At 34.2% G+C, this 27,214-nt stretch overlaps 1 protein-coding gene across 1 annotated transcript; it reads right to left on the bottom strand.

The window, feature by feature from the left end:
- Positions 1-336: 336 nt before the first annotated feature.
- On the bottom strand, positions 337-27,214 carry LOC128998820 (exportin-5-like). Its single transcript, XM_054425175.1, has 13 exons — positions 27,059-27,214; positions 24,948-25,187; positions 24,223-24,432; positions 23,524-23,605; positions 19,687-19,835; positions 19,068-19,078; positions 17,828-18,044; positions 17,215-17,472; positions 15,998-16,121; positions 15,501-15,586; positions 13,918-14,150; positions 10,786-11,023; positions 337-405 (listed from the first exon to the last, which is right to left on the bottom strand). The coding sequence occupies exons 1-13, from the start codon at positions 27,212-27,214 to the stop codon at positions 337-339; spliced, it is 2,073 nt and encodes a 690-aa protein (XP_054281150.1).

Below are 27,214 nucleotides of genomic sequence, written 5' to 3'. Positions count from 1 at the left end.
TTCATTTTTAGAACACCCTGTAAGTTACTTGGATCATGTTCTAAGTATTTTAAATAGATTTTAAATGGAATTTTTTGGATGGATGGTATATGATTTAGGAGGCAATAACTTTTTTAGCATTTCTAGGTGTAAACATACTACCGTAAAAGTATGTGTACAGGTGGTCTGCCTCACCGTGTATTTGAGCTACTTATTTATTCTATTCTGCTAATAAGTTACCTTAATACTTCCAAAATAACAATCAATGAAACAAGATAAAGCTGAATATTACTTTATTACATTAAAAGCTGAACAAATAATAAAGTAGGATTAAACAACAATAAATCAAGTTCTTGGCTATGTCCTTGGAGCCTCTTCCATGGCAGCTTTCCTCTTGAACATCTGTCCTATGCTCAGGCCATGCAACTGGAAAGCAATACAAATTAAGTGTTAGTTTTGTCAGGGGAATAGCACTTAGATTGACCACTTACTGACTTAGAAAGTACTATCACTAAGGCCAGCCGCACATCTAAACAGCACGGCACGGCGAAACGTTTTCGTCTCTCCTCGCCGTGCCTTGCCATGCCCGATAGAGAAGAGCTGCATACAGCACGGCACGGCAAGACGTACATAACATAGAAGTAACCACAGCTTTTGACAGGTGCTGTCCATTTCAGTCCACGTGGTGTCAATCCTCGCGCATGCGCACATCGTTTTGCCTCAAGCATTTTGCCCGATAGACGAAAATTGAAAAGGCAGTACAAAGCGCTGTGCTGCGCTGCTTTACCTTGTCTTGCCATATCCGATGATGTGTGCGGCACCTCTATTTGAAATAATAGAAACCTGGTCGCATAAGACGCCTTAAGGCAAAACACCGTTCCGTGCATCTGGTGTGCGCCCGACCTTGGAGATCAGAATAGACATTCCACCTACTATATATGCATCAGCTGTAGCCAATTATTGATTTAGAGTGTTCACTTTAAAACTTATATTTCCTCCCTTAGATTTTGATACTATTGTAGATATAAAAGATACAATGGTCAAATTTTTCTGTTAGGGTGGTTTAAGTTTGGCCCATTTAAGAGAAATCAATTACTTACATTAACACCATCTGTTGTAGGCTTGATTTTACTACATACTGTACTTTTTTTTTAACTGGGTGGAATGTCTAAGTTTATTTCAAACACAAAGGTCCCAGGACAGTATACAAAAAGTTCAAAATACAGTTTGCTAGACAAATCCACCTCCAAGGGCTTCACCAGAATGAGATACTGAATGGAAATTTAGTATGTATGTTCCAACAAACACTAATCTACTATATCAACACAATCTCTAATCACTGTAAAACTAGTTTATAAATACATTTAGAAAAACGTAGTATAAATACTCACTGGTAAAGTTATTTTTCTAAAAAGGTCCCTTTTTACTTTATTTTTGGTTTGGGCTTCAATTATGCTCTCAAAATTTTCAAGGTCGGAGAGATTTACGTTTGGGATCTGCTTCATCACCTATAAAATGAACATAATGTGAGATCGACAAAACATTTAAATAATTGGGACTCTGTAGCGAGTGCCAAACGCTTATGGCTCAATCCTGGGATTTGTCCAAGCTAATCCCGGGGTTATTATATTTGATTTTTTTAAATGAGCCTGGGGTTCCATTTGTTCAGTCCTCTAATATGTTTAATTACCCTTACCAATGTTGCACTTCATAGTTTTGCCAGTGAAAACATATTACCACACGGAACTTTCATCACATTTTCTTATTTACAGTGTACAAATGTTGATAAGCCATTCTGTCATCAAATACATACAAAATAAAAGAGGAGCTACTGTATTTATTTGCATGTAAACATTAAGCTTTACTCAACACTAAGCTCGATAAGTTGCTCGGCTGATTACTTTGACTACTGGGTTCCTAATAAGTGGTTATGGTGTGATTGAGTAGTACACACACATACAAGCACGCCATCTAATTTTTGGTGGTGATATTTAAAGTTTAAAGCCTGCTCCTTAAATCATGGGTTTAATTTTGAATGTTAATGTTTTTGTTTTTAGGTGTTTGTAAACAACAACAGTAAGAGGACATGCTGTATATAAAACAAGAAGTAGATAGACTGTTTACAGAAGGGATTATAGAGCCAAGTTCACCCCCCTGGAGAGCTCAGGTAATGGTTATAACAAATGACAAAGGAATGAAACGTATGGTAGTGGACTATTCACATACTATAAACAATTCAATCTACTTGATTCCTATCCATTTCCGAATATAGACGACATTGTGTCAACAGTAGCAACTAATTAAGTATTCAGTGTAATTAATTGACCTCTAACAAGCTTATCATCAAATAGCTATACCGGCATGTGAAGATAAAAAGCCATGCACAGCTTTTGAGGCTGTTGGTCGCCTGTTCCAATTTAGAAGAATTCCATTCTGTGTGACTAAAGGAGTGTTCTGTTTTCAAAAGACCATGGATCAGATAATATAAAACGAAAATTTTTATAGGTGTGTACGCATATATAGATGACCTGACTGTCATCCTGTGTGTGGAAAGGACCAATTGGATCATGATAAAAATTTAAGAAAATTCTTAGAAGCCCTAAACAAGTATGGTCTTGTAATGAAGAAAAGAGCAAGTTCAATGAAACCTCAATCGTCGTGGGCATTTGGTTTCCTATAAGACTATCCACCCCGATCCAGATAGACTGCAACCACTCAAGGAACTTCCAGTACCAAATGATCAGACTGCATTGAAGCAAGTTTTGGGATTTTTTGCTTATTATTCAAAGTGGATCCACCGATTTTCAGACAGAATAAGGAATCTGACTCAAGTTAGGTCAATCCCTCACATGAAGGTGATAGAGACTTTAAAAATCCAAAGATTGACATAGCCAATGCACTTATTACTCCTAGAGATGGACAAGAACCGTTGGTAGTAGAGTCAGACGCTTCAAATGTAGTGCTGGCAGCAACCTTAAGTCAAAATAATAGACCGATAGCCTTCTTCTCCAGGACTTTAAATAAATCTGAGATATTGTATTTGGCAGTTGAAAAGGAAGTCGCTGCAATCGTTAGAGCCCTAAGAAAATGGAAATAATTCCTCATTGGAAGAGAATTCAAACTGTATACAGATAAGCAAGATCTTTCATTTGTGTTTGATAAGAGGCATACAAGTCAAATAAATAATGACAAAGTAATGAGATGGTGCCTTAAACTTACACCTTACCAGTACGACATTGTTTATTGCCCTTGAAAAGATAATGAAAAGGCAGATGCATTGTCTTGAGTGTGTTCGGTATGCTCAGATAGTGCAAAACTTCTTGAACTCCACAAATCACTGTGTAATCCAAGGATTGCCAGAATGTTTGATTGGATAAAGAAAGAAACTTAAACTACACACTCGAGGATGTCAAAAGAATGATATTTGCATGCCAAATGTGTGCTGAAATAAAGCCAAGATTCCACCATTTTCAAAGGAAACTGATAAATAAAATAAAATAAAATAAAATAAAGGCTATGACTCCTTTTGAACGGCTGAACATTGATTTCAAAGGTCCTCTGCCGTCAAATACCAGGAATTTGTACTTTTTAACAATGGTAGATGAGTACTCGCCATTTATTTTCACTTACCCTTGTAAAGACATGAGTTCTGTGACAGTCATTGCTCGTAATTCAGATCTGTTTTCAATGCTTGGGACTCCTGCCTTCGTACACTCTGATCAAGGAGCTTCGTTAATGTCACGTGAGCTGACAGATTTCCTACACAACTATGGAGTGGCAACTAGTTGTACAATTCCATTCAACCCAAGAGGAAATTCCCAGATTGAAAGATTTAATGGAACCATATGGAGAACCATTCTTCTTGCACTGAAAACGCATTACCTGCCAGTTACCTCAAGGGAAGATGTGCTGCACGAGGCACTTCACCCTGTCAGATTGCTATTGTGAACTACGAATAATTGTACACCTCATGAGAGATTTTTAACCATAGTGGCAGAACCAAAAACTGAGAATCCCTACCCTCATGGCTGACTAGCTCTGGTCCGGTATTGATGAAGAAATACGTCCGTACAAGCAAATATGATAACCTTGTAGAACGACTAGATCTCCTAGAAGCAAATCCTGAATATGCTTTAATAAGGAGGGAAGATGGTTCTGAGTCCCAAGTATCACTAAGACATCTTGTGCCTGCTGGACTACGAACTAGTGAGTATACATCTGATGAGTGTCTAAACGATCAACGTGAGGATGATCAAGAGTTAAATGTTGACAATTGTAATCAGCACAAAGTTATACAGTAGAACCTTGATAACAAGACTCTCATGGGGATTATAAAATAAGTCTGGTTATCAAGGTTGATTTCTTATTGAAATTTGCAATAACATGCGTTTAGAGGTAATAACAGTTCAAGGGAATTTGAAAAATACACTTCTTATCGAGAGTGACTTATTATCGAGGGTCTTCTTATTGAGGTTCCACTGTAGAAGCACGAAAAAATCCTGATCCAACATCATCTGGAGCTCCACCTGAAGAGATGCCCTTGGGTAGGATTTGCACAGGGAGACTTGTCAGACCTCCAGTCTATCTTAAAGATTATGTCTGCTAGACCAATTAAACAAAACTAGTGGGGGAGAATGTGGTGAAATTAATTATCAGCAGATCGGTTTAACTGATCTAAATTGGCAGGAAGTGGACAGTACTGAAACAACTTTTCTTGTAGGAATGGTTTAACCCTCGAGGAGGCGCTTCACCAGTAAAACAGGAGCGGGCGCATGTGGTGTTTTATTCCTCAACACTAAATAGCATAAATTTTAACCATTTTACTTGTTATTATAACAAAATATTATGTGTAAATGTTGAATAACCTAATCAGAAACCTAATTTCTTTGTTAATAACATTATTTGTTTAACTTTATATGAGTAATATTTCAAATAATCAAATTGAGCAATTTTTTAGTATAAAGGTATGTTATGGAAGAGGGCGCGTGCGGAGTTTTGTTCTGCAATAATGCAATTATACATATACATGCGAACAAAATATATTTGTTAATAATTATAAATGAAATAATACATTTAAACATGTTTATAATTTTGTATTCAGGGTTGGCACCACTGGTGCAGTTGTTGTATGACATGCTTGTTGCTAGCTCCCGATAATTTGGTAAATTATAAAAGTTTATTGCCGAGTCGTTTATCAGTAGTGAGTTTACCGATCATTATACCGTCAATGAAGATATTGACTGATAATTCGGGTCGGGAAGTGAACAGGTCGTTAAGATATCAGTAGTTGTGGTTGTGGTTCAGTCCCCACCAAGTCGGAGACGGACAGGTTTGCGTGTTTGTGTGTTGCCGAGACCGAGGACAATTTTGAATACGGTTTGTTTAGTGCGGGTTCCTGTGATAATCTACAGTAGTTACCAGTTATGACAGTGCCAATTTTAATGACTGAAAGTAAAATTAGTGACTTTTTACTCTGAATAGAAGTGCAAAACGGAGAAGATCCCGTTCGTCGTAAAAGCTTAGTAGATTTAAAATAAATATTAAATTGGCAGAGAGAACTGCAAATTATGGAAGGTATAGGGGGGGTTGATTGTATTAACCAATTTAAAGTCACCGTTTATGAATTTAATTTCATTTATTGAAAGTAATGAACTAATTTTGGTCCAGTTAGATACAGGAATTGATGATAAAAGGTTGATTTTGGTACCTTCATATGTTAACTGTAATTTTTGGGAAACTGATTTTGAAATGTTTTCAAACTGTTTAATTGATTTATGGCATGAAAACCTAGTAATAATTGGGGACCTAAATGGAAGAGTGGGGGATGAACAAAAAATAACAGAGTTATTCCTAGTCGAGATAAATCGTATATTCAATGATACACGTAAATCTAAGGATAAAATATTGAATTGCAGGGGTAGACAAATTTTAAACTTATTTGATAATTTAGGTTTAATAAATGGTAGATCTGTTGAGGATTCTTGTGGGGAGTATACTTTTATTGGGGCCATGGGTTCTTCTGTCATTGACCTAGCTGCTGTGTCTATTAATTGTTTACATTTAGTAGAAGGTTTTAGAGTGTTGAGCCATACGGGAGGGATCGGATCTGTGGTGATTAAAGGCTGTAATGTCACGGTATCGATGGATCGACTCAAACCGGCATACTTTTGGACTGAATACAAGAATGATGGGTGTGCATCAAACAGGACAGAAAGCAACAAATCGAGCATGGATGATCCTAATAATACCGAACAACCACCCAAGACAAGTTCAAGCGAATTAAAACCTGCGATTAAGACAAAATCTGGAAGACATGTACGCTTTCCTGTACGATTTCAAGTATCATGATTTACTTAGGTTAAATCATTAACAGGGGGGTACTGTGGTGAGTGCAACCAGCTGGACAATGGTTTGTTTTTTTAAACAGTTTACATTTTGTTTTTGTTTACTCTAATAAGTTTCCATGGTTACCTAGGAGTTCATTCCTGGTTTTTATAATTCATACACTTATGTTTTTATCATGCTTATTAAATTCTATTTTCTACCAGTTTCTTGAATAATTTTATCATAAAAGTAACAAAAATAGTTAAAGAAGAACCTACTTCTTCAGGATCATATGCCCATTGAGGTTTGTTTAAAGGTGAAAGATATGTAATTGAGGGACGAGTGTGGTCAGATATTACCTTTAATGCCAAAACTCAGATGGTCATATAATTGTAAACAATTTTACAGCGCGAGAGTGGATCGGAAGGTCAGTTGCTTGCAATTGTATGAGGACAGTCAAAAGAATGTAGATAACATTATTAAAATCATTATTGACTCGGCCCAGAATAAACAATCGACTAAACCTGATTCAAATTTTAATAGGAAGCAAAAGTGGTTTGATTACGAATGTTTGGCTGTGAGGTGGCGTAAATTCAAATTATTAAATGAATTCCGTAAAACTTGTGAAATTGTTAAGTCCGAATATTTAGTAGTTTGTAAGCAGTTCAAGAAGTTATGTATGAATAAAGAAAGATTTTTTTTAGAGAAAACTATCTATGATTTAAATGATAGAGGGGATGCAAAATTATTTTGGTCTGCATTGAATAGTTTTAAGCGTGGGAAAGTTAAACTTGTTGGAAATATCGCCCCTGAAAACTGGGTATTGCATTTTAAAAATTTACTCAACCCACATTTGTTATCAGCAAGTATCAGTTATGCGCAACCTTTGATAACAGACGAGATATTAGATGCGGACTTCAGTATGTTTGAGTTGAAAACCATTCTTTTACAACTAAAAGAAAATAAGACTCCTGGTCATGACAGGGTGCCATATGATTTTTTTTAAATGCTCCTGACTCTCTTCTTTACAAATTGTTAAAGGAATATAGTGATATGTACAACAACGGAAAGGTAGCTGAAAGTTTTAAAAAATCTATTGTATTACCTCTACACAATAAGGGTGATGTGAATTTAGTAGAAAATTACAAGGGTCTTTCCTTTATCGACTGTGTTTGTAAAATGTTCTCAAGTTTATTAAATTTTAGATTGAATGAGTGGATAGAAGGAAATAAAAGTAATTTCTGAATTTCAAGCTGGATTCAGGAAAGGTTATTCTATTAATAATGTGTTCAACCTATCATGTATAGTAAATTTAAGCTTTATCTTTAAATAAACAAAAATTATTTAGCTTTTTCGTCGACTTTACAGCAGCTTTTGATACAATAGACAGGGATTCGTTAATTTTTAAATTATTTTCTTTAGGGGTCTCTTCAAAATTTTCTAGAATTTAAAAAAATCTTTATGAGGGTAACAATGTTTCAGTGTGGTGTAAAAGTGGCATAACAAACAGTTTTGAATCAACAATAGGTTTAAAACAATGATGCCTTGCCAGTCCTAATTTATTCTCATTATTTATTAACGACCTGCCAGAATTTTTAGGAGGTAGCTGTTTAGTTGGAGGTAAGAGAATAAATATTTTAATGTATGCCGATGATGTTGTACTGATAGCACCAACAGCCACAGTGTTACAGCAAATGATAACTAATTTAGAGGCCTACTGCGATATTTGGAACCTACAAGTGAGTCTTGCCCCTGCATATAAATCAAAAATCATAGTATTTCGTAAAGGTGGTAGGTTGGCAAGAAACAATAATTAGTGGTACAAAGGTCAGCCTGTTGAAATAGTGAATTCCTAAAAATATCTAGGAGTTGTTTTAACACCAACTCTTAACTGGGATAAGCATTTAAATGATAAGTCAGCTGCTGCAAAATTAGCTATTAATGCCATGTGGAGTAGTTTTATAAATAATAATAAAGTTCCGTTGAATTCTAACTTTGTATGTTTCAATTCAATAATAAAATCTATTTTGTGTTATGCGGGTCAAGTGTGGGGATATTCAGATTGTGATCCAGTGGAATCAGTTCAGAGATGGTTTATCAAAAAACTATTTTGGTTGCCAAATAATACACCTAATTATTTTCTGTATTTGGAGTCAGGATTAGACAAATTACAATTCCATACTATTCCAAAATATTTATTAAATGTGTTGTGTTTGGATGCAGATCGTTTGCCAAATATTTGAGCAAGGGAAGTGATAAGGAGAAAAGTGTATTGGTACTGTGACTGGAAATTATTGGGTGACAAGTTAGGTTTGCCGGTAGACTTTGCGCAAGGTCAGGTCGAGGTCCAGCTGATGAGCGTTGTGAGTGCGTTGAGAGATAACTGGAGGGCGGAATTTATTGGCAGAGTGCGTACATAGGCGTTTCACTCTTAATTTATAGATTTGGACTTCAATCTTGGCGATAGAACTTTTCTTTCTGATAATAGGGATATCGTTACAATTTCATGGATTATGAAATGTAGAGGGGAGATGTTAGATTTAAATTATAAACCCTGGGTGGTTGATAAAAACTATTTTTGTTCTTTGTGTAACCTGCATGAAAATGAAACTGTTTTTCACTTTGTGGCAAGGTGTCCCGTGTTTAGAGACCTTAGAAAATGTCATTTACAAAAATTAACTATTGATTATCATGAGTTTTATCTTATCTAAATGGGAGGGATTGGCGAGGTTTGGGTAACGTTATTAAACTAGCCTGGGTCCGTAGGCGGGAGCTAATAAGTGAATTTAATTGAAAAAAATCATAGCTTGATGAGAATATTCTGTTCTAAAGGTACTCGAATCAAGGGTAATCTTCTGAAATACAGGTGAGACAATAAGCATACATGAATTAAGCAGTTTAAACATTACCGTATACTAGGCTTTTTGATAATAAATCACACCAATCATATACTCAGTTTTTTTTCTTTCATGTTATTAGAGCAATATTTTTATGTTTCAGCATTCTTACATTACCAGGAAAAAAGCTTCTTTACAAAGTAACAAATTAGAAATGAATAGTTAGTTTTTAGGTAGGATTATGATATTTTTTATCTCAAAGATTTATTATTTAACTGTTTCCTGTATAAGGAAATTCTTGGTTTAACTCTAAAAACTGTATGTTAGAATATATATCTGTATGTTTGTATGTGTGTATGTATGTATTTACAGTATAGCCTAGTATGATGTGTAGGTAGGTGTATTAGTATGTGTCGAGGTATGTGTAGGCAATAGATTAGATTCCTTGGTGCTGTTCAAAAATAGGAACGAATGTAAATTAGTTTAAATTTTATTTTAGCTTTTAAGTGAGTGCTTTTATGTTTGTTATTTTTTATATCAGTGCAGTGTTGATTTTATTTCGATAGTGGAAGTGGGACGGTCAAATGACTATTGTCTTTTGTGCATACAAAGAATACAATTTGTAAATTTGTAAACTATTCAGAAAAATAAAGCACTGTTATCTATCTATCTATCTATCTAATTTTGTATTCATGTTGATATTTTGTAATCCTGATGAATCAGCAAAAAAGTATTTCAAAAGTTTAAAAATATTAACTGTATATGGACAATATATTTACGACACGGTCTTAATAGCAATTCATAATCCATTAAAACAGAACACTGTGCAGTCTCACCGATATAACACGCGAAAAAAAAAATACCGTCATACCCACTCACCATAGATTAACATTTTATAAAAAAACCTTCATATATTGGAGCAAAGTACTTACACATAGACTTCCTATTTCTTTAAAAACTGAAAATAACATCAATAAATTTAAGAATTTGTTGAAAAATTACCTTCCACAAACCACTGTACTCGTTTGAGGATTTTTAAACTCTTAATCATAGTCATAATATTATGTTTTTGATTTGACTCTATTCTCATGTACTATGTGTGAATATTGTGAATAAAGATGATTTGACTTGACTTGACTTGACTATGTATAAAATATACACACAGTTTGACAATAATGCATGAGGAAATACACTCTGCGCTAAGGACTTGCGCGATAGGGTGCACGCGGAGTACACCTCCGCAAACTGACACCGCGTCACTGAATCAAACTGACAACAAAATGAGAAGGAATTCGTGGGGTAAAAATAGCTTAGGGGCATTCCTAGGATAAGGTGAGTGAAGTGTAGAGCTAGACACGCCTGCCGACACCCATTATGCATATTTATACTAACAAAAAACTACAAGTGCGGAGGAAAACTCCGCAAGCGTCCGCTCGAGGGTTAATAACTGTTATCACGTGGGGATTCTACTGTATTTAAATATTTTACAATTTATTGAGTATGAAAATAATTGGATTGAGTATGAATTGAATTAGCGCAGTACATCCAGCCACACATTTAGTACAATAGCATTAGCAGAGAATCTATTAAATATTATATTTATCCCATTGTGGGGATATTAGGATACTTGACCATTAGGACTCACCTCCAGAACTTGCGGGTACAGGGGACGCAGCAGCTCATACAGTTGCGTACCCACCATAACGAGACTGAACTCATTATATTCATGCTGGGCATGGAGTTGCAGACCCTGTAGCACTGAGGTAATGGAGTTGGAAGCAAGTTCGGCATTCATCATTCCACCTACCACCAGCTGGCTCAAGACTGGCCCTACCAGGCATGCCGCTGTTGCACTGCTTTCTGAGTCATTATATGACAATGCACTGCCAAACACAACATTGATAAATGTTTCCAGAATTTAAAATATATTTTGAACAGCAATTGTTAAGATATTAGACAGCAAATTTAACGTTGAAAAACAAAATTTAAATTATACAGCAGAACCTCTTTTGGGGATCAACAAAAAAGAATATTAGTTATATATATATATTTTTTTTTTTTGCATATTTATTGTTTATACTTCGCATATTCTTAGCTGTGGTTAAAATTCACAAAGTTTGTTAAATTAAGATTGAAGACAAATGCCGCTGACTGTTGGATTTTCAGACTTTGGAACAAATATGATTTGTTATCTACGGTTAGCTGCAAACTAGCCTTGTAAGGATTTTGCAGCTTGTTGGAAACTTATTTGTAAAACTTTTTTTGTACTTTGATAAATAATAAAATAATAATAAAGTGGTTAAAAAATCAAGGGCTATTGAAAAATGAACTTGTGTTATCTATCAAGGGTGATTTAATATAGAAAGTTTTGTTATCAAGATTCCACTAGTTATAACATTATATAAATGTAGAGTTCCAAAAATCTTCATCAAACGGGACATAGAGAGATTTTTAGGACAAGAATAGTTAGAAGAATAAGAAAAATAGTACCAGAAATGGCAAGATCTAAAAAAAATACTAAAACTGGTTTATTATTGACAAGGTTTCAAACTATCATGCATTTGACCTGCTGGAAGGACTAGATTGTTTTGGTACTAATAAAGAGTTTGAGTTTTGAGTGTGAAAGAGGACTTAATGCTGAATCATCAACCAGTGCCAGATGAAGAGCTTTATTTGGAGAGCTGAGGTTATCAATCCACTTGGGTGGCTGGGAGTGGAAAGGAGATGCTAAATTGATGTTGATGATTTGAAATAATTACACAATTTTGATCCAAGATTTGTTTTTCCTTGGTGTAAGGAATTGCAAAACCCTACTGAGGTCTCAATGGCCATAGAGGTGAGGCTATGGTAGTTTACGCAATGATCGCGTAAAGATAGTTTTAGCGACATGAGTAGAAAATTCAAGAAACGAGCCTTGGCCTTAAAAACTTTTAAGAGTGTCGTTAACACTATTTATGCGAGTTGCCTACACTACTTTACTTACAACCGGTTAAAAACTACTAATAATCACTACTCAAAACTTCTAAGAGAGGTTGTGTTTTTTTGTTTATAATCTATCATTGCCACTGACATTGATGCAACGACTCATTGTACCAATCACAAATTGCACCAATCGTTAACAATTAGATTGGTAAACTGCTGATTAGTTGAAGCATTACAATTTTACTTCTTTTCTCCCAATCCTTCAACCTCATTGGTCCGTTACCTGTTAAATTTAATTTAAGTAAAATATAAATATAATTTAATTTAATTTAAATTATATTTATATTTAAATATAATTTATAAATATAATTTAAGTAAAACTATGCTTTTATCTTAGTAAACAATGCTGTTATGTGAAATGTTTCACTTCTAAGAACTAAACTGAAACGGCTACGGTACTTTAAAAAAACGACCGTAGGTAAAGGTAAATTAAAATTTTTTATTCATAGTGATGAACCATTTGGTGACATATTGACATATATTAAATAAATAAATAATTGATATATATTAGTGGCTTAACTATGTAATTTTGGATAGAAATTTTTTACAAATGGTCCATATTTATGAGATGTTTACTACATTACCAAAAATAAGAAGTATTACTTCTGATCAAGAAGGTCATTACTAAAAAGTCAAAGATAGAACACAAACAGTTCTCAACAAAAGTAATTAGATATTTCACCCTAACAGAACAACACTGTAGAACAACACTTTCCTGGTATCTTCAGCAAGGGCGGCTCCAGAGGACAGGCCAGGTAGGCCCGGGCCTTCCCAAAATTTTGGTAGATACTTCAATATTATAAATAAACAAAGAAATTTAATTATCTATATATATATATAAAATCCAATGCATGTTTGTTTGTTTGTTTGTCCTTTATGGACTCCGAAACCGCTTGACAGATTGTAATGTAACTTTCAGGCATTATTAACCACTATTCAAGGATGGTTTGTGTGAAGTTTGGTGCAGATCCGTCAAATGGGCTCCGCCCCAGTGGCTCTGGAGTTTCCCATGTTAACCTTATGAGTACTCATATTTAAATGGCATTAAAGAATCTTAACAGCTCATTCATTGATTTCGTTATTTGTCCAGATAAGCTTAGCTTGTTTTAAGTATTTTTTGACTGCTTCAGATTTGTTTTTGATTTTCATAGATACATAGTTAGGTGTGATTGATAGTCTCTTGCATATTTTGTTGAAGTCTATGTTAAGTTCTGTATTCATGAGTTGAGTTTCTTTATTTGTGAGTAGGCTAATAAGATGTTTAACTGGGTTGGCTTGGCGGGCCATTATAAAGATGATTTTATTTATTTTCCCAGTGGCAAGAGCTAGAATATTTTATTTTTTGAACTAAGTTACCTTAAGCCTTTATTCTTGCAGGATGAAGTTATATTTCTTCAATATATATCACCAAAGTGTGTGGCATCTTCAGGGAGTCGAGATGAACAAAGGCTTAAGGTAACTTAGTTCAAAAAATTAAATATTCTAGTTCTTGCCACTGAAAAAATACATAAAATAATCTAAAGATAAAAATATTTATGTAAGAAACAAAATGTCGATATCTGATCTCGTTAACAAAGTGATTTTGCAAAAAGTTTTATTCATGCTTTTCTCTTTATTTTGACCCAAGGAAACACTACCTAAATTATGTCCCCACCTTTTTTGAACACACCGTATATACTTTTTGTGTACTAACAACTGCCTTAAGATAGTTGTATATCCATTCCTACTTATTACACGTATTATCATTTAATTAATTATTACTAATACCATGGTTTGGTACACATGAACCACTCACCTGAGAAGGCACAGTGTGACAGCTTGGCAGGTTGTGTCACATTGCAGCAAACGCAGTCCTAGCTCGCTGATGACCTCGGTAGAACTGTGAACTGGCCTCTGGTCTTCACAGTCCTGCTCCATGGCGGTGGAGTCGGAGTTACTGGACTTCACTGAGTCTTTGATTAGAGCTAACTTCAACACTTTCAGGTATTTCCTGGTCAGCTCTCTGATTAACATGTCTTCTAACACCTCCTGGGGGAATGATGATAATAATTTTTTAAACAATCCATTTATTAGGCCTCACCTCTGCCTGTAGTTCAGGTTTTGTCCACAAAATTTTGCTGACAAGTTTTGTTGCAAGCACAACATTGTCACTTGCAAAACGTCTAAAATAGTTATATTTAACTGGATCTACTACCACCACCACGACGTTGCAAGATTTGAGAATCAAATCAAATCAAATCAAAAATATGAATGTCAGCATAGTTTTGTTAGTGAAAGTTTTTACTACAGACAGAGATATGACAATTTATTTTTGTCACTATTCAGAATGTAAAATTATAGTTCAAATAAACAGTTTTGAAACAAAAATTATATTTTGTTTACAAATGTTTGAATTAAAAAAAATTTAATAAGAATTTCAAAAACTGTTAAGTTTACCATTAATTCTGGAAAATTATTGAAAGGATAAAGTTACAGTTTAGAAAAATATCCTTTAGAGTGTAATCTGTTTTGGAAATGCACAAAAGGGAATAATGATTTTTCAAAATCGTCATTAAGAGTCCTTGGAGCCTGGACGTTTTAACTCGTTATACAATTAAAAAACTACAAAGACAATTTCAAATCCCATAGTATACTAGATATTAAAATTACAATCACTCTGGTGTTTGAAAAAATATTTTGAAATGGTAAATAACTCTTCAGCGGCTGTTTAAAATTAACAAAATTAACATTGCTCTTCTAGCGGGCAGATCCAAGATGACCGCTAGCTTCCATGGACACCCTTGGAGAACAATCCAAAACTATAATGAACATTTCTATTTAGTATTTTTAGTATATTTAGTATTCACAGTATACTAAATATAAAAATTATGATCACTTTGGTGTTTGACAAAATATTTTTGGACAATAAATAACTCATCAGCAGGTGTTTTAATTATCCAAGATGGCTGCTAGCCTCCAAGGACTTGTAAGATTCAGTTGAGCATATGATGGTTTAGCATTTTATCTGCATATTTTCAGGGATAACAAGTCGATGCATTGCAGTTATTTTAAAGCTACAACAAAGATAGATTTTTTCAGATTTGTATTGTATTATTCAACATGGAATTAAGATTTCTATTAGATGCTTCGGATGAAAAAATCACTGTTTTGACAAGTTGTCGGAGGGTTTTTAGACTTTAACAAGGATATTTAACTATTAAGTGTTTCTACAACATATGTTGCATAATTTCAAAGGAAAACCAGAAATGAAGAAACCCTGTAGGTCGAAAAGATTATTTTTAGAAAATCATAAACAAAAAGGTTCTCTCTTAATTGTCTACTAAAATAATTTGTCAAGGATCGGTAAAAAAAAATGTAAACACTAGAAATGTAATTCACCTCAACATCTGTGCATTTCTTGTTTGTTGAACCAGAATCTTGAAGCTCAATAATGTGCTGCCATTTGGTGTCCAGCCTTAAAAACACTGGAAAAATATTTCAATAAATAAACATAACTACTGGACTGCTGATTATAACAAAATAAGTGAGATAATCTCTAACATGCTCATGGTAAAATCATTTTCTCTAAAACTTAAGTATGAACATTAAAAGAGCTAGTCCAACAAAATTGTTCATTTAATAAAAGAAAACACTAATTTCGAACATAAAATTTTTTTTTTGCCATTAACTTCTACATTTATGGTAGGGATCTAAGGATTCCCGTTACTTTAAGGTCTAGTTCATTTAAAAAATGGCTTGAGTGATTGATTTGAGCCAGAAATAATTTTCAGTTCAAACTCAGGCTGGGCCCAGCCGAGCTTTTATTTAAGCAAAGCAGAAATCATCTTCAATTACAATTAAACTAGTATGTACTGCCACAGTTCAGTTATACTTACTGAAAGGAGTAAATCGAGCGAGTACAGGAACTAGGACAGTGTCATAGCAGTCGGACGGACAGCTGGCGAAAAAAGGCTTGAAGAACCTCCTCAATAATATTCTGAGTCGGTAGTCTGGGATGTTCTGTCAAACAAATTTCATATCACCCAAAACAGCAAAGCTACAACCAAAGTTTAAGCAGCAATATTTGATTTTATATTCAAGGTTCACGGTGAACAATCAGATAACTTTGTTGGGTAAATATTTTCAAACAATTAGGAATAAGTTAAGCTGCTATTAGTGAAACATCAGTTGTCAGTCTGTTTTAGTTAGTATTATGAATGTGGTACTTTTTGGTGGCTCAGTCAGTCGTGTGACAGACTCAAGTCCATAACAGCAATACTGTATGTTTGGGTTGGTGCCAGCCACTAATTCACTCAGTGGTGTGACATATTCAAGTCCATAACAGCAATACTGTGTGTTTGGGTTGGTGCCAGCCACTAATTTCTATCAGTACATTTCAATCTGGTACACCCCTTGCTTGGTAAGTTCCACACACAGTCCAGATACCTATTTGGTTGGGAAAATACAAGGTTAAAGCAGTACCTACCTTTAAAAAAAGTTCAACAAAATATACAGTCTTTGGTTACTTTGCTCCTTTAACATAGGAAAGTGAAAGAAATGCAAAGATTTATTTGTCTATCTTTTTGTACAGTGTTAGAACTTTTGCACAAGTAAAATATTGAATTCATCAAACTTATAAAACATTATTGTAGGTGTTGAAGCCAGACTTGGTTCATGTTTGATTATTTAAAAAAATGTATTGTATTATTTACACGGATTAATTTATAAGTACTTGTTTGTCCAGCACTGTATGGATTTTATTGCTGCTTAGAACAGAACCTATTCATTCATTTTTCTATCAACTTCTAACAACCAGGCCAGCGATTTGGATTTGATGTGCTATAGGCCTGAGAGATAATTTTGCCCCTCTACACCTACATTGTGGAAGAATTGTTCTCTCCCGTGCGCCCCCAACAAACCTAAAACCTCTCATTTCTCAAAGCAGCCCTGCTAATTACTGTTTTTTTCAGTTCTAACAAGAGTCCAGTCCCGAGGTGTCCGAACGACAGTGTCTACTGTGCATTCACTTGGTTTTAGACTCTTTACTTCTGAGCTAAAATGGGAAAGACAAATTTCAAGAAAAAAATTAAATTAAAAAAATGTATAAGCTCACCTCTAGGTTGTGCATCACAGTGTCTATGAGATATTGAGCCAGGTGAGGCATGTGGTAGAGGTCATGTGAGAGTGAGGGGAAGGCATGGCTCAGTATTTGGTAGCAACATTCATTTGTTTTGGACAGGAAGCACTGCATGCGATGCAGTGCTGTACGTGAAGGTTGCGGTCTATAGTGGTCCCTGATGTCTGAGCGCGATGGTATACCCAGCAGGTTGTTACGGTCCTCCTCCAGCATGGCATGGGCCCCCTCGTATCCCTAGACAAACAATATGTGTACTTCTGTCACATGGAACTCTTTGAAACAATTTGAGATTAAATGTGTAACATACAGCACAATGATGAAGGCTTTAAAGATATTTGTTAGCATAGAAACCTTTTTGTTACCTGAATGGGAAAAAGTCTTTGACTGATTATCAAGTGGCAATGATTGAGTTATGAGATAACCCATGCAGCGAAGGACTAAGGTCACCGAGTCTATCATTACTAGGTCAATGTGCACATTATAAGTGGAGAAACAGTTATGATAGGTCTTAAGGTGTAATAAACCCAAGCAAGGGTTATCAACAACAGGAATGGCAACTAGAATCAATGACAGCTATCATGCAGCTCACAGTGTAGGCAATGTCTGTGTGATAAACCAGACACCCCAGGACGGCAGTGGCGATGAATGGGGTGGACAACTCTCGTGTGTAGTAGCGATTTGGGACACAATGTATATCGAGCCTGCAGGAAAGACCAGATGAGGTTGGAGCCTCAGCCTGTAGCTGTTCACTGTAGGTGGGTGATCCAAGCTCCAGACTTGAGTGCCAAAGGGAGTCCTCCTGAGTACTACAACGACACAGGGATTTGAGTGATGAACCAGATTTCTGTGGGACTACACGTAGTCATCTAAATGAGTGTGAGGATTAAGGCTAATGATGGAAGGTCATCACACTGCTCAGTGCTGTGGAAGGGACGGTGGCAGAGGTTTGTGCAGTAAGCAGGATGACAACGACAACACTGTACGTTAATTCCTATTCCCTGACAAAGCTCTTTATTTCTAGGAACAGTCTTGCTAACTTTTCTACATCAAAAGACCAAGCTCTGAATGTTCAATACTAATTAAACTAAGATCTCATAGTCTAGTATTGGGCATAGAATTCCTTAAGTAGTTCTTCACAGTTACGGGTAATGTAAGAAACATTATGAATACTGTACATATGCTTGGCACACTTGATGCAATAAACTTATTCCTAATCAACAGATACATAATCAGCCAACTGGCTGATTTTGCTTATTACTTTTGATATCGTCTTTGACTACATACATTTCTAAAGCAAAAAAATTTGTTGACCAAAGCATAAACAACGATAAATAAACAAGAGCAGTCTATTCTTGTGATAAGAACGTGGTAAGCGCAAAGCGCAGATGTGGACCCTTGTGCCGAGGAGATTAACGATGATAGTTAACAAAAGAGTCAATTTATTTTCGGTAAGCTACAGGGAGTTTTGCTTCAACATATTTTTTGCTAAACATTTTCCAGAATAGCCTATCAGTTTTTTGTGCCCCCTAAGGGCCTTCACCCCCTCAAAGCCTGCGCCCCAATGCACTGCATTGGTTGCATTGGCGTAAGTTACGCCACTGGCAAACACAAACCATAACATCAACTATATATATATATATTACAAGTCCAGTTTAAGCTCTGGACAGTGACATTTGGTTTCTAACATTTTTGTATGGCAAGTCTTTTGTGTTTCTAGTTCCAGAGTGAACTAGGTAAGTCTATAATCCTAAAAAAGTTTTAAAACTCTTAAACAGATGATCATTATTGAATGTAACTTTTTGAGTTCAAGCGATTGACTACACACTTACTGTACAGTCAGCTATATGGGACATTACATTAATTAAACAACAAACAATAATTATTAATTTAACAACATGCCGTACCAGCATGAAGACTACATTGATATTTGTCTGGCTAGACTGCAGCACTACTCTTTGAGATTGAGTCATTTTCAGGCTCAGTTTAAAGGATATTAAGAGGAACAATGCAGTGGAACCTTGATAAGAAGATCCTCGATAACATGTCACCCTTGATAACAAGTGGCATTTTCAAATCCCCTTAGATTTATTTTACCTCTAATCACATGTTATTACAAGCCTCAATAAGAAGTCAACCTTGGTAACAAGTCAAATTTTACAATCCCCATGAGAGTCTTGTTATCAAGGTTCTACTGTAAAAACAAATCTATACCGGTACCAAGTTACTTGGGATCAAAACTAGTAAAAACATGTTCCCTCTTTACAACATGATGGATTGTATAAATACAAGTACTTACACAAAATTACTGTGTAAATAAAATACAGAGGACTTGACATCTGCTGCTTGAATGTTAACAAGAGGAAGGATGCACCCTTGAGGAAAATCGGAAAATAATTTAGCAATTTTTGTACTAAATCAGTTCAGACTGCTGTATTGCTGTATACTCACTGGATAAACCCGCCCCTGGGCCTCAGGCGTCCACAGAGAGTTGAACATTTTGATGAGATTTAGAATTCCAGGCAGTAGAGGCAGCAGGTGGGGTGTGGCAGGGTTGCGGTAGATAGGGTCACCTGAGTCTGTCCTTCCGATAACAAACCCTACAACACCATAATTACTTACTTACTTAGCTATTTGGAAAGAGATCAAAAGTTAATTTAGCTTACCTGAGAAAATTAAGAATCCCAGGAGTAATAGATACACCCCAAGTAACCCAAACAAACTCCTGAAAAATGTACAAATTGTTCCCGGTTTTCCTGCTAGCAAAGCCTGGTTTCCCGGTCACCTGGTGGGCCTTTTACTGTCTGTTGATTGAGTGTGATTAAACGTAGCAGAATTTCAGTATGTTGCATTACATAGCCTTATAACGTCAACATGAGTATAAGATCTTGAGTTATATTTTAAGCTAGTTTCAAGTTAAGTTTGATTTAAGTTGGATTCAAAATCAAAATCCTGATCCAAGCAACAAAGTAACCTCTTAAAAATGGTTATTGTTGTGTTGGAGTATTGTTTGCAAGTTGTGCTGCACAAGTATTAACTAGTAAACCACAAGTCTAGTATTTTATATGGCCTTGGGTCTTTCCCCCCCACCCTCCCCATATCATCCCCTCCCTCTCCCAACACTATTGCTATTAATGTTCCAGGTCCTCATAATGATGGAGAAAATTTAAATTGAAAATTACAAATTTTTTCAGCAGTGAATATATTGAAAATTAAGGCCCTATTAAAAACCGACAGTAAAATTGATGAGAGTATAAGTACGGTATTTTTGTGTTGGCAGGAGTATAAGTGGTTGCCTGGCTCAGTTAAAGAGAATGAGAGATTACTGACATATATGATACTAGAATTATCAGTTGAGTACTTTGATTAAATAGTTCATAAAAACAAATTTTGATAAAAAATATAAAAAAAATATATCTTATCCCCGACTGCTCTTGAACCTGAGACCTTCAGTTTATGAACCCCTTACCTTCCCTCTGAGATATCTGTGATTGATGATATGATATTTCATGTTTTCTATTGGTGAAAAAGGAGCTGACAGTTGCAACGGTTGCAATACTTGAAATATTTTTTATTCCATGATTCTGTTTGTGCAACAAGTTGTTGAATTGTTTTTCTGGGATTTGGGGAGGATGCTGGTATTTGAATATAGATGAATTAATTACCATTAGTTACAACAAAAAACGGTATCTTATGCATTATGAACATACCTTTTCAAGTAATTCAATATGCATGATGTAATAACTGGTACGGAATTATAAACAATTGTATTACATTTTCAAAAAAAAAAAAAAAAAAAAGCTTTATAAGAAGAATTAATTAACTACAATGCTTTATCTTTACACAAAACATAATCTTTTATGTATTTTAATATTTTCTTCATTTAATTTTCAAACAACAAATTTAAACATTATAAGCTGTTATTTAAACATGGTAGATAAAACCTATTTACTGTATAGGTTATAAATAACGTTATTTACCTAGTATAATATATCCAATTTAAATGCAAGCGATTTTAAAAACGGCCAAAACAGGGATGCAAACCATTAATTAAGATTAAACATCTTATATTTAATCAAACAACATGAAAAATCAAACAAATAAAACATTTATTTCAAAATTGTTGAAACTTAGAACTACACAAACAATTGATTGTTTCATAGTTTTTTTTTTATATTTAAATATTATTAAGAAAATTGATTTCAAAGTTATTGAAACTTGTTTTATAAGAACTACACAAACAATTGTAAAATAGTTCTGTAAACAATTTAAATATTGATTGGAAAGGTTTTTATAACAAAACTAATAAAAAACAATTTTAAAAATGTTTTAAATATAAACACTATTTTTTTTCATTGCAAAAAAACTGATTGTTAAATAATTAAAAGATTGTTTCAATCTTATATTAAAATCATTGTAATATGATGGAAAAATCAAAATGTTTTAAAATTGTTGTACAATTGTAATACAGCTTTTGACTATTTTTAACAATTTGTATGCTCATTGGGCTGTGCAATATTTTTTACGATAATCTTTTGACAGCAAGAACCTATCCTAGACCTATATTCTGGTGGGGGGGAGTCACCGAGGCGGCCAGGAGGGGGTCCGGCGGAACCTCTTCAAACATTCAAAAGTTTGGAAATGACTTGCTTAAATATTTTTAAGAATTTTGAGGATATTTAAAGATTTTAAAGATATTTTGAGACAAACAAAATTTAGTTGACCTAGGTTTATTTGTACAAGCTTCCCAGTATATTTCAAGGTTCAAGAAATTAAAAAAATAAACTTGTACAATGTGAAGTTTTTGCATTATTGAGACTTGTGGAATTTTACTAATGTGTGGTTTTAACAATGAAGGAATACCACAGTAGTATAACAAAGTCAGTTTAAAATTTTAAACATCATAGAATTGATGTTTCTGTAATGGACTTTCGAACCACTGTTCTACCTATTTCCCAAGTATTAATGATTTGCCATCTAAATATTAAAAGTTTTAAAATGTACTATGGTCATCATTTAATTACCAATTCTGTCATTACAAATTCCTAACCTTTAACTCAGATAAATTAATACTCAATTACCTTTCAAGTTTTGACTATTGATCAAACTTCTTTGATATTACTTTTTATCCAATAGCCAATTCAAGCTTTCAATCATCTAGGTTAAAATGAATGATAACATTAAATGCGGAAGAATTAAATAAGAAATACCCTAGAAAAATACGGCAGCAAACCTGCCGACTAAGAAAATTTCAATTTTTCTGAATTGATTTTTAATTAAATGTATTTCAATAACATTAGGTATAATAAGTACCTAAGTTTGCTGCTACAAAGAAACTAATAAAGTGTGTTTTTTAGTAAAATATTAATAGCTAAGTATAAAAAGAATAAATTTGCCAAGTTTGACAAAAAAATATCAATAAACAAGCATACTACAACATTTTACACTATTCTCCATAAGAATAACATGGGAATTTTAAATTTGAATTTTTTTATTTTCTCCGTTACCAATAAGTGTACAAAAACACTTTGATATACTAAATTATTAGTTTTTTATGCTCTTTAAAAAGGTCTAGAAATAATTGGGAAATTACAAACTTTGCCATTTTTCTTCATTTTTGAGGGTCGTGTTTTCACGGACGTATATATATATATTTATATCTACATATATAAAAATTTGAACAAATGGTGTTTTGGCCTCTGGGGATATAAAAAAAAGTAAGGACCCGGGCCTAGTTGTAACCATGCCACCTAGGGTAATAGCCACTTCCCAATAGGAAAATTCTCCAAAAGAATGCGGCCGAATGTTGGATGCCAACATCGGACAATACTGTATTGTCAGCCGATCTTCGCTACTTTTCACAGCGTACAAAAAAATAGTCTTACTCGAACAATCCCAAGTTTTAGGTAAGAGTTGGTAATTAGTCCTATCATTTGTCACAAGTGTATGGACTAAAATAAATTCGGTTGAATATTTAATTTGCAATAAAAATTTAAGTTCCCCTGGTATAAAATTGTATCTAAATACAAAATATTTTGCCCTTGTTTGACAGTCTGCAAACACAGTTTAGCAGTTGGATTTGAAAAAAAGGTTGATTCAAAATAACTCTTATTATTGAGGTTTAATTGTTTTACTAGATAAAAAAATCAACACAACTTAATGGCAAATAACCCAAGATTAACTACCAAGATGAATCTTAACTACATTCAACTGCCAAAGATTTGTACAAATATGAAACATCTTCACAACAAAACCATGTAAAAACCATGATCAACACTCCAGTATTACCTCCTGTCAGAGCTCGTTCAGGGTCATCTGGCCAGGTGCAATGTCTGACCACTGCACTCAAGACATCAACAGTGTACATGATCTGTAACACAAGAAACACCCATGAATACAGATTAAACTTACAAGAGGGGTTTTTATATGAGAAAAACTCATAATTGAGTTTCTGATTCGTTATTACAAATGACGATAGATTGAAATGAGCAATAGGTGCCACGGCTTCAAGTCTAAGTGGATCTTGAGAAAACCTATAAGTTTTATCATTCAAAAATATTACTTGGTTTAGGAACATGTAGCTCTAACTAAAACCTCGGATAAGTTCAAGTTAATTGTATAAAAATACAATACAGTATTGAAAAAATCTTTCATTAAAATTTACAGTTGTGTTTACTTATTTAATTTCAACTATTATAACTAAATAAAACCCCTTATCTGTAAACTATTACTTGAAACCAAATAGTAAAGGACTTTCAGGACAGACAGTAAAATCTACGCGAAAAGATAAAAACATTTTCTTGACATCTGTACAGTCAAGCATAAGGAGATAAGACACACAACAGGCTTTTTGAACTACATATTCATAGCCAAACCTGGGCTAGAACCTACAATTTTAAGATATGAAGGTGGGACATAACAAATTATGTAAATTCAATGGTTACGGATTAGGTAATTCCTGTCACAAGTGTTGTGATGTTGGCTGACCTGAAATCTGTTGTGGAAATTTGTATCGTTTTTACTGGGTTCGACGGGAGGCTTGTCGAGTCCCACGAACGCCATGAACACCTCTGTAGAGGTGAACACTTCAGAGGTCATCACCCGCCAGTGCTCCCCCACTGGCCTCAACACCTCCCCCACAAACTCCCTTTGTCTTTCGTAATCACAGAACTGGTTGTTGATAAGCAGCAGGGCTTCCTGGCAACAGTTCCACAATTTTATTGTTCATGCCTTAGGGAATAGAATAAATAATAATAGGAAATAATAATGGTAATGCCAAGCTGTTACTTTTTACTTCTATAAAGCAACTTAACAGTTTTGATCATTTCCTCATCATCAGACTTTTAATAGGGTATGTAGTTTAGGCCTACTTCCACTGGAGCATGAAGTTAGAAATTAACAAATCACTTGCCATAATACCAATGAAAACTACAGAATCGTTATTATTAATATCAAGTGCACAACGAGGTTGCGTATAATACAAGCCTGCTTTTAAGCAAACAAGATTTAAAAAGATAGCAAACAAGATAGTAAACGTGCTGCCACTACATTTGAGGTTGGGTAGCAGACTGAGCCTGGACACCTACCTGTCCATACTAAGGGATTTCCCAAATATGTAAATGGAACTAACAGCCCCAGATCTCATAACATAAAATTAGGTGAGAATTGTAATACAAATCAGAATGGAATTTTGCTAGCAAACATACACTCACTTTTAAGCTGGTGAATTCAAGTATGCTGGTAGCCACAGCCTTTTTCTCCAAATCAGTAACAAGCTCTTTAATCCTATCAAAAAAGGGCAGCAGCAGCGGTGAATACTTCTGTGCCATTTTTACTATCAAAGAGGCTGCGTGATGGTGAATGTTCTTGATAGAATCAGATGACCTGGACTCCACAGGCATTTCGAACACCAGAGCGTTGAATATTTTATCCAGAACCCCTGGAAGATAGTTCTGCAGCAAAAAACAATAATAATTTCACAAATTATAAGATCATTTGCCCCGTTGTTGGGGGATCCGGCAAAAGACTAGTCACTAGACGTTTGAGCATTAATTTTTTTAAAGCTATGTTTCAACAGAAAACATCACCCTATTAGATATTGCTTTATATCATTTTACGCAGTAGATTCTAACCATTATTTTATAATATAATTTGTTTAGTTGCCGTTACGTAACAAATATTTTGAAAGTTGAGAATAAAAATGTTGAATGATGCAACTGTGTGTTTAGCATGGTGTGACGTAAAATTCTCTTATAATGTTTACATACAAATAATAATAAACATGACATTTTTATTTTGTTTTTTTTGTTTTTTTTTTATGTAAAGATTCAGTTTCTAAAAGTTTTGCATATCTTGGATTTCTAATAAAAAGTTCCCTAGCCTCTATTTTGGAAAAGTTTTACAGGCCCATTTTCTAGTTTTTGTTCTTACAAGTAAACAGTTCTACAAATTCCTTTTTTGATCTGTGAATGGTTTAAATTTGTTCCTTGTACGTACTGAAAAAGAAAATATATAACAGTATATATAGAATGGTAGAACACAATCTATCTATACAGCTCTAAAGTAACCTATGTACATACATTAAAAAATGGCCTGCCATTACAGAGATTTGTAGCTGCCGGATGCAAGATTAGTAATTAAGTGCTTTTTATGTTTTTTCACTTATTTTTTCGCATATGTTGACTGGACAACACAAAAGGTCTGCCTGGTTAAGAAGAATCCAAGAAATTCCGAGTCGATGACCAAAAAGACCAATCCACTTCCTGACAGGACTTTTTAATAATGTGGAGCTAAAGATAGGCTCAAGATGTTGAAAAAATTTAATTGGATTTAGAATCAATGAATATTATTCTTTGGTATCTCAAGACTGAAAAACAAATAACTTAATTATTTAGCTTGATAGGTGTTAAGGTATTGTGATACTATATAGATGAAATAAATCATGTTATCTAACACTACTTGCCATGCAGGGTGGTAAAATATTCTGGTAAAATATTTTGAAAAAAAATCAAGATAGAGCTACAAAACTTGGTAGGTACTGGGCTTAATAATGAGTTAAAGATGTGATACTCTACACTACCTCATCAGAGGGACCCACTAGAAGTCAGAAGAAAATTTCTAAAGTAAGCCTAGAATAGTATGAATATCAAATTAATGGTCTTTATGAGTAGAATTTTACACCGAGGTGTAATACTTTCTTATTAAATGGCGATTAATTATTAATAAAATATTTAATACAGTTCTTCTGAAATATTTAATATCATTTTAAGTTCAAGAAATTTAAGTTGGCAAATAAGGCCATGCTTTTAGGGTGATATTTAAGCTATATTTGTTACTTAGTCTTTTTGAACTTGGTATCCTTGATAGACAATTTTAAATACTATGTAAGTTACAGATCCGTAATTTGAGCTATAAAAATTAAAATGGACGCCAAACTTTGTTAAAAAAATATTTTAATGATATTATTTTGTATTAGTTATTGTTACTTCAAATCGTATATCACATTTAATAAAAATATCTTTAATAGTTATAAGAAAATGGGTAATATCTATTCAACAAGTCGTTTCTGGAAAAATATATTTTTCATTTTTGTTTTATTTTCACCCATAAAACCTTTACCTAAATGTTGTGTACTTACTTATAAGAGATCCCTATGAATAAGCTATCGGAAAAACTAAAAAGACTATATCTGAAATAAAATTGTACAGTCTTTAACTAAATACCGGAATGTAAAATTATGGACAATAATTGTGCACCTATACTTGACAATTTTAAAAATCTTTTGGTTTCTAAATTTTGACAAATATCCTGTCAGTAACATTACCGTTGCAGACTCAGCAGGTACCATGTTGAGGAAGACCAACAATGCAGAAATGCATGTTAACAGTAGAGACAGTATGAGAGGATCCTTAGAATCCAAGGCCAGACAAAATTCTAGGAGCTGTAGTCCAGCACTGGCAGGTGGCCTTTCTGAACACAT

This window comes from Macrosteles quadrilineatus, unplaced genomic scaffold (genome assembly GCF_028750875.1).
Source record: "Macrosteles quadrilineatus isolate MER2022 unplaced genomic scaffold, UCM_ALF_1.0 Scaffold_7__1_contigs__length_78375512, whole genome shotgun sequence".
In the NCBI taxonomy this organism is placed as follows: Eukaryota; Metazoa; Arthropoda; class Insecta; order Hemiptera; family Cicadellidae; genus Macrosteles; species Macrosteles quadrilineatus.
This window is presented reverse-complemented; position numbering and strand designations above follow the sequence as displayed.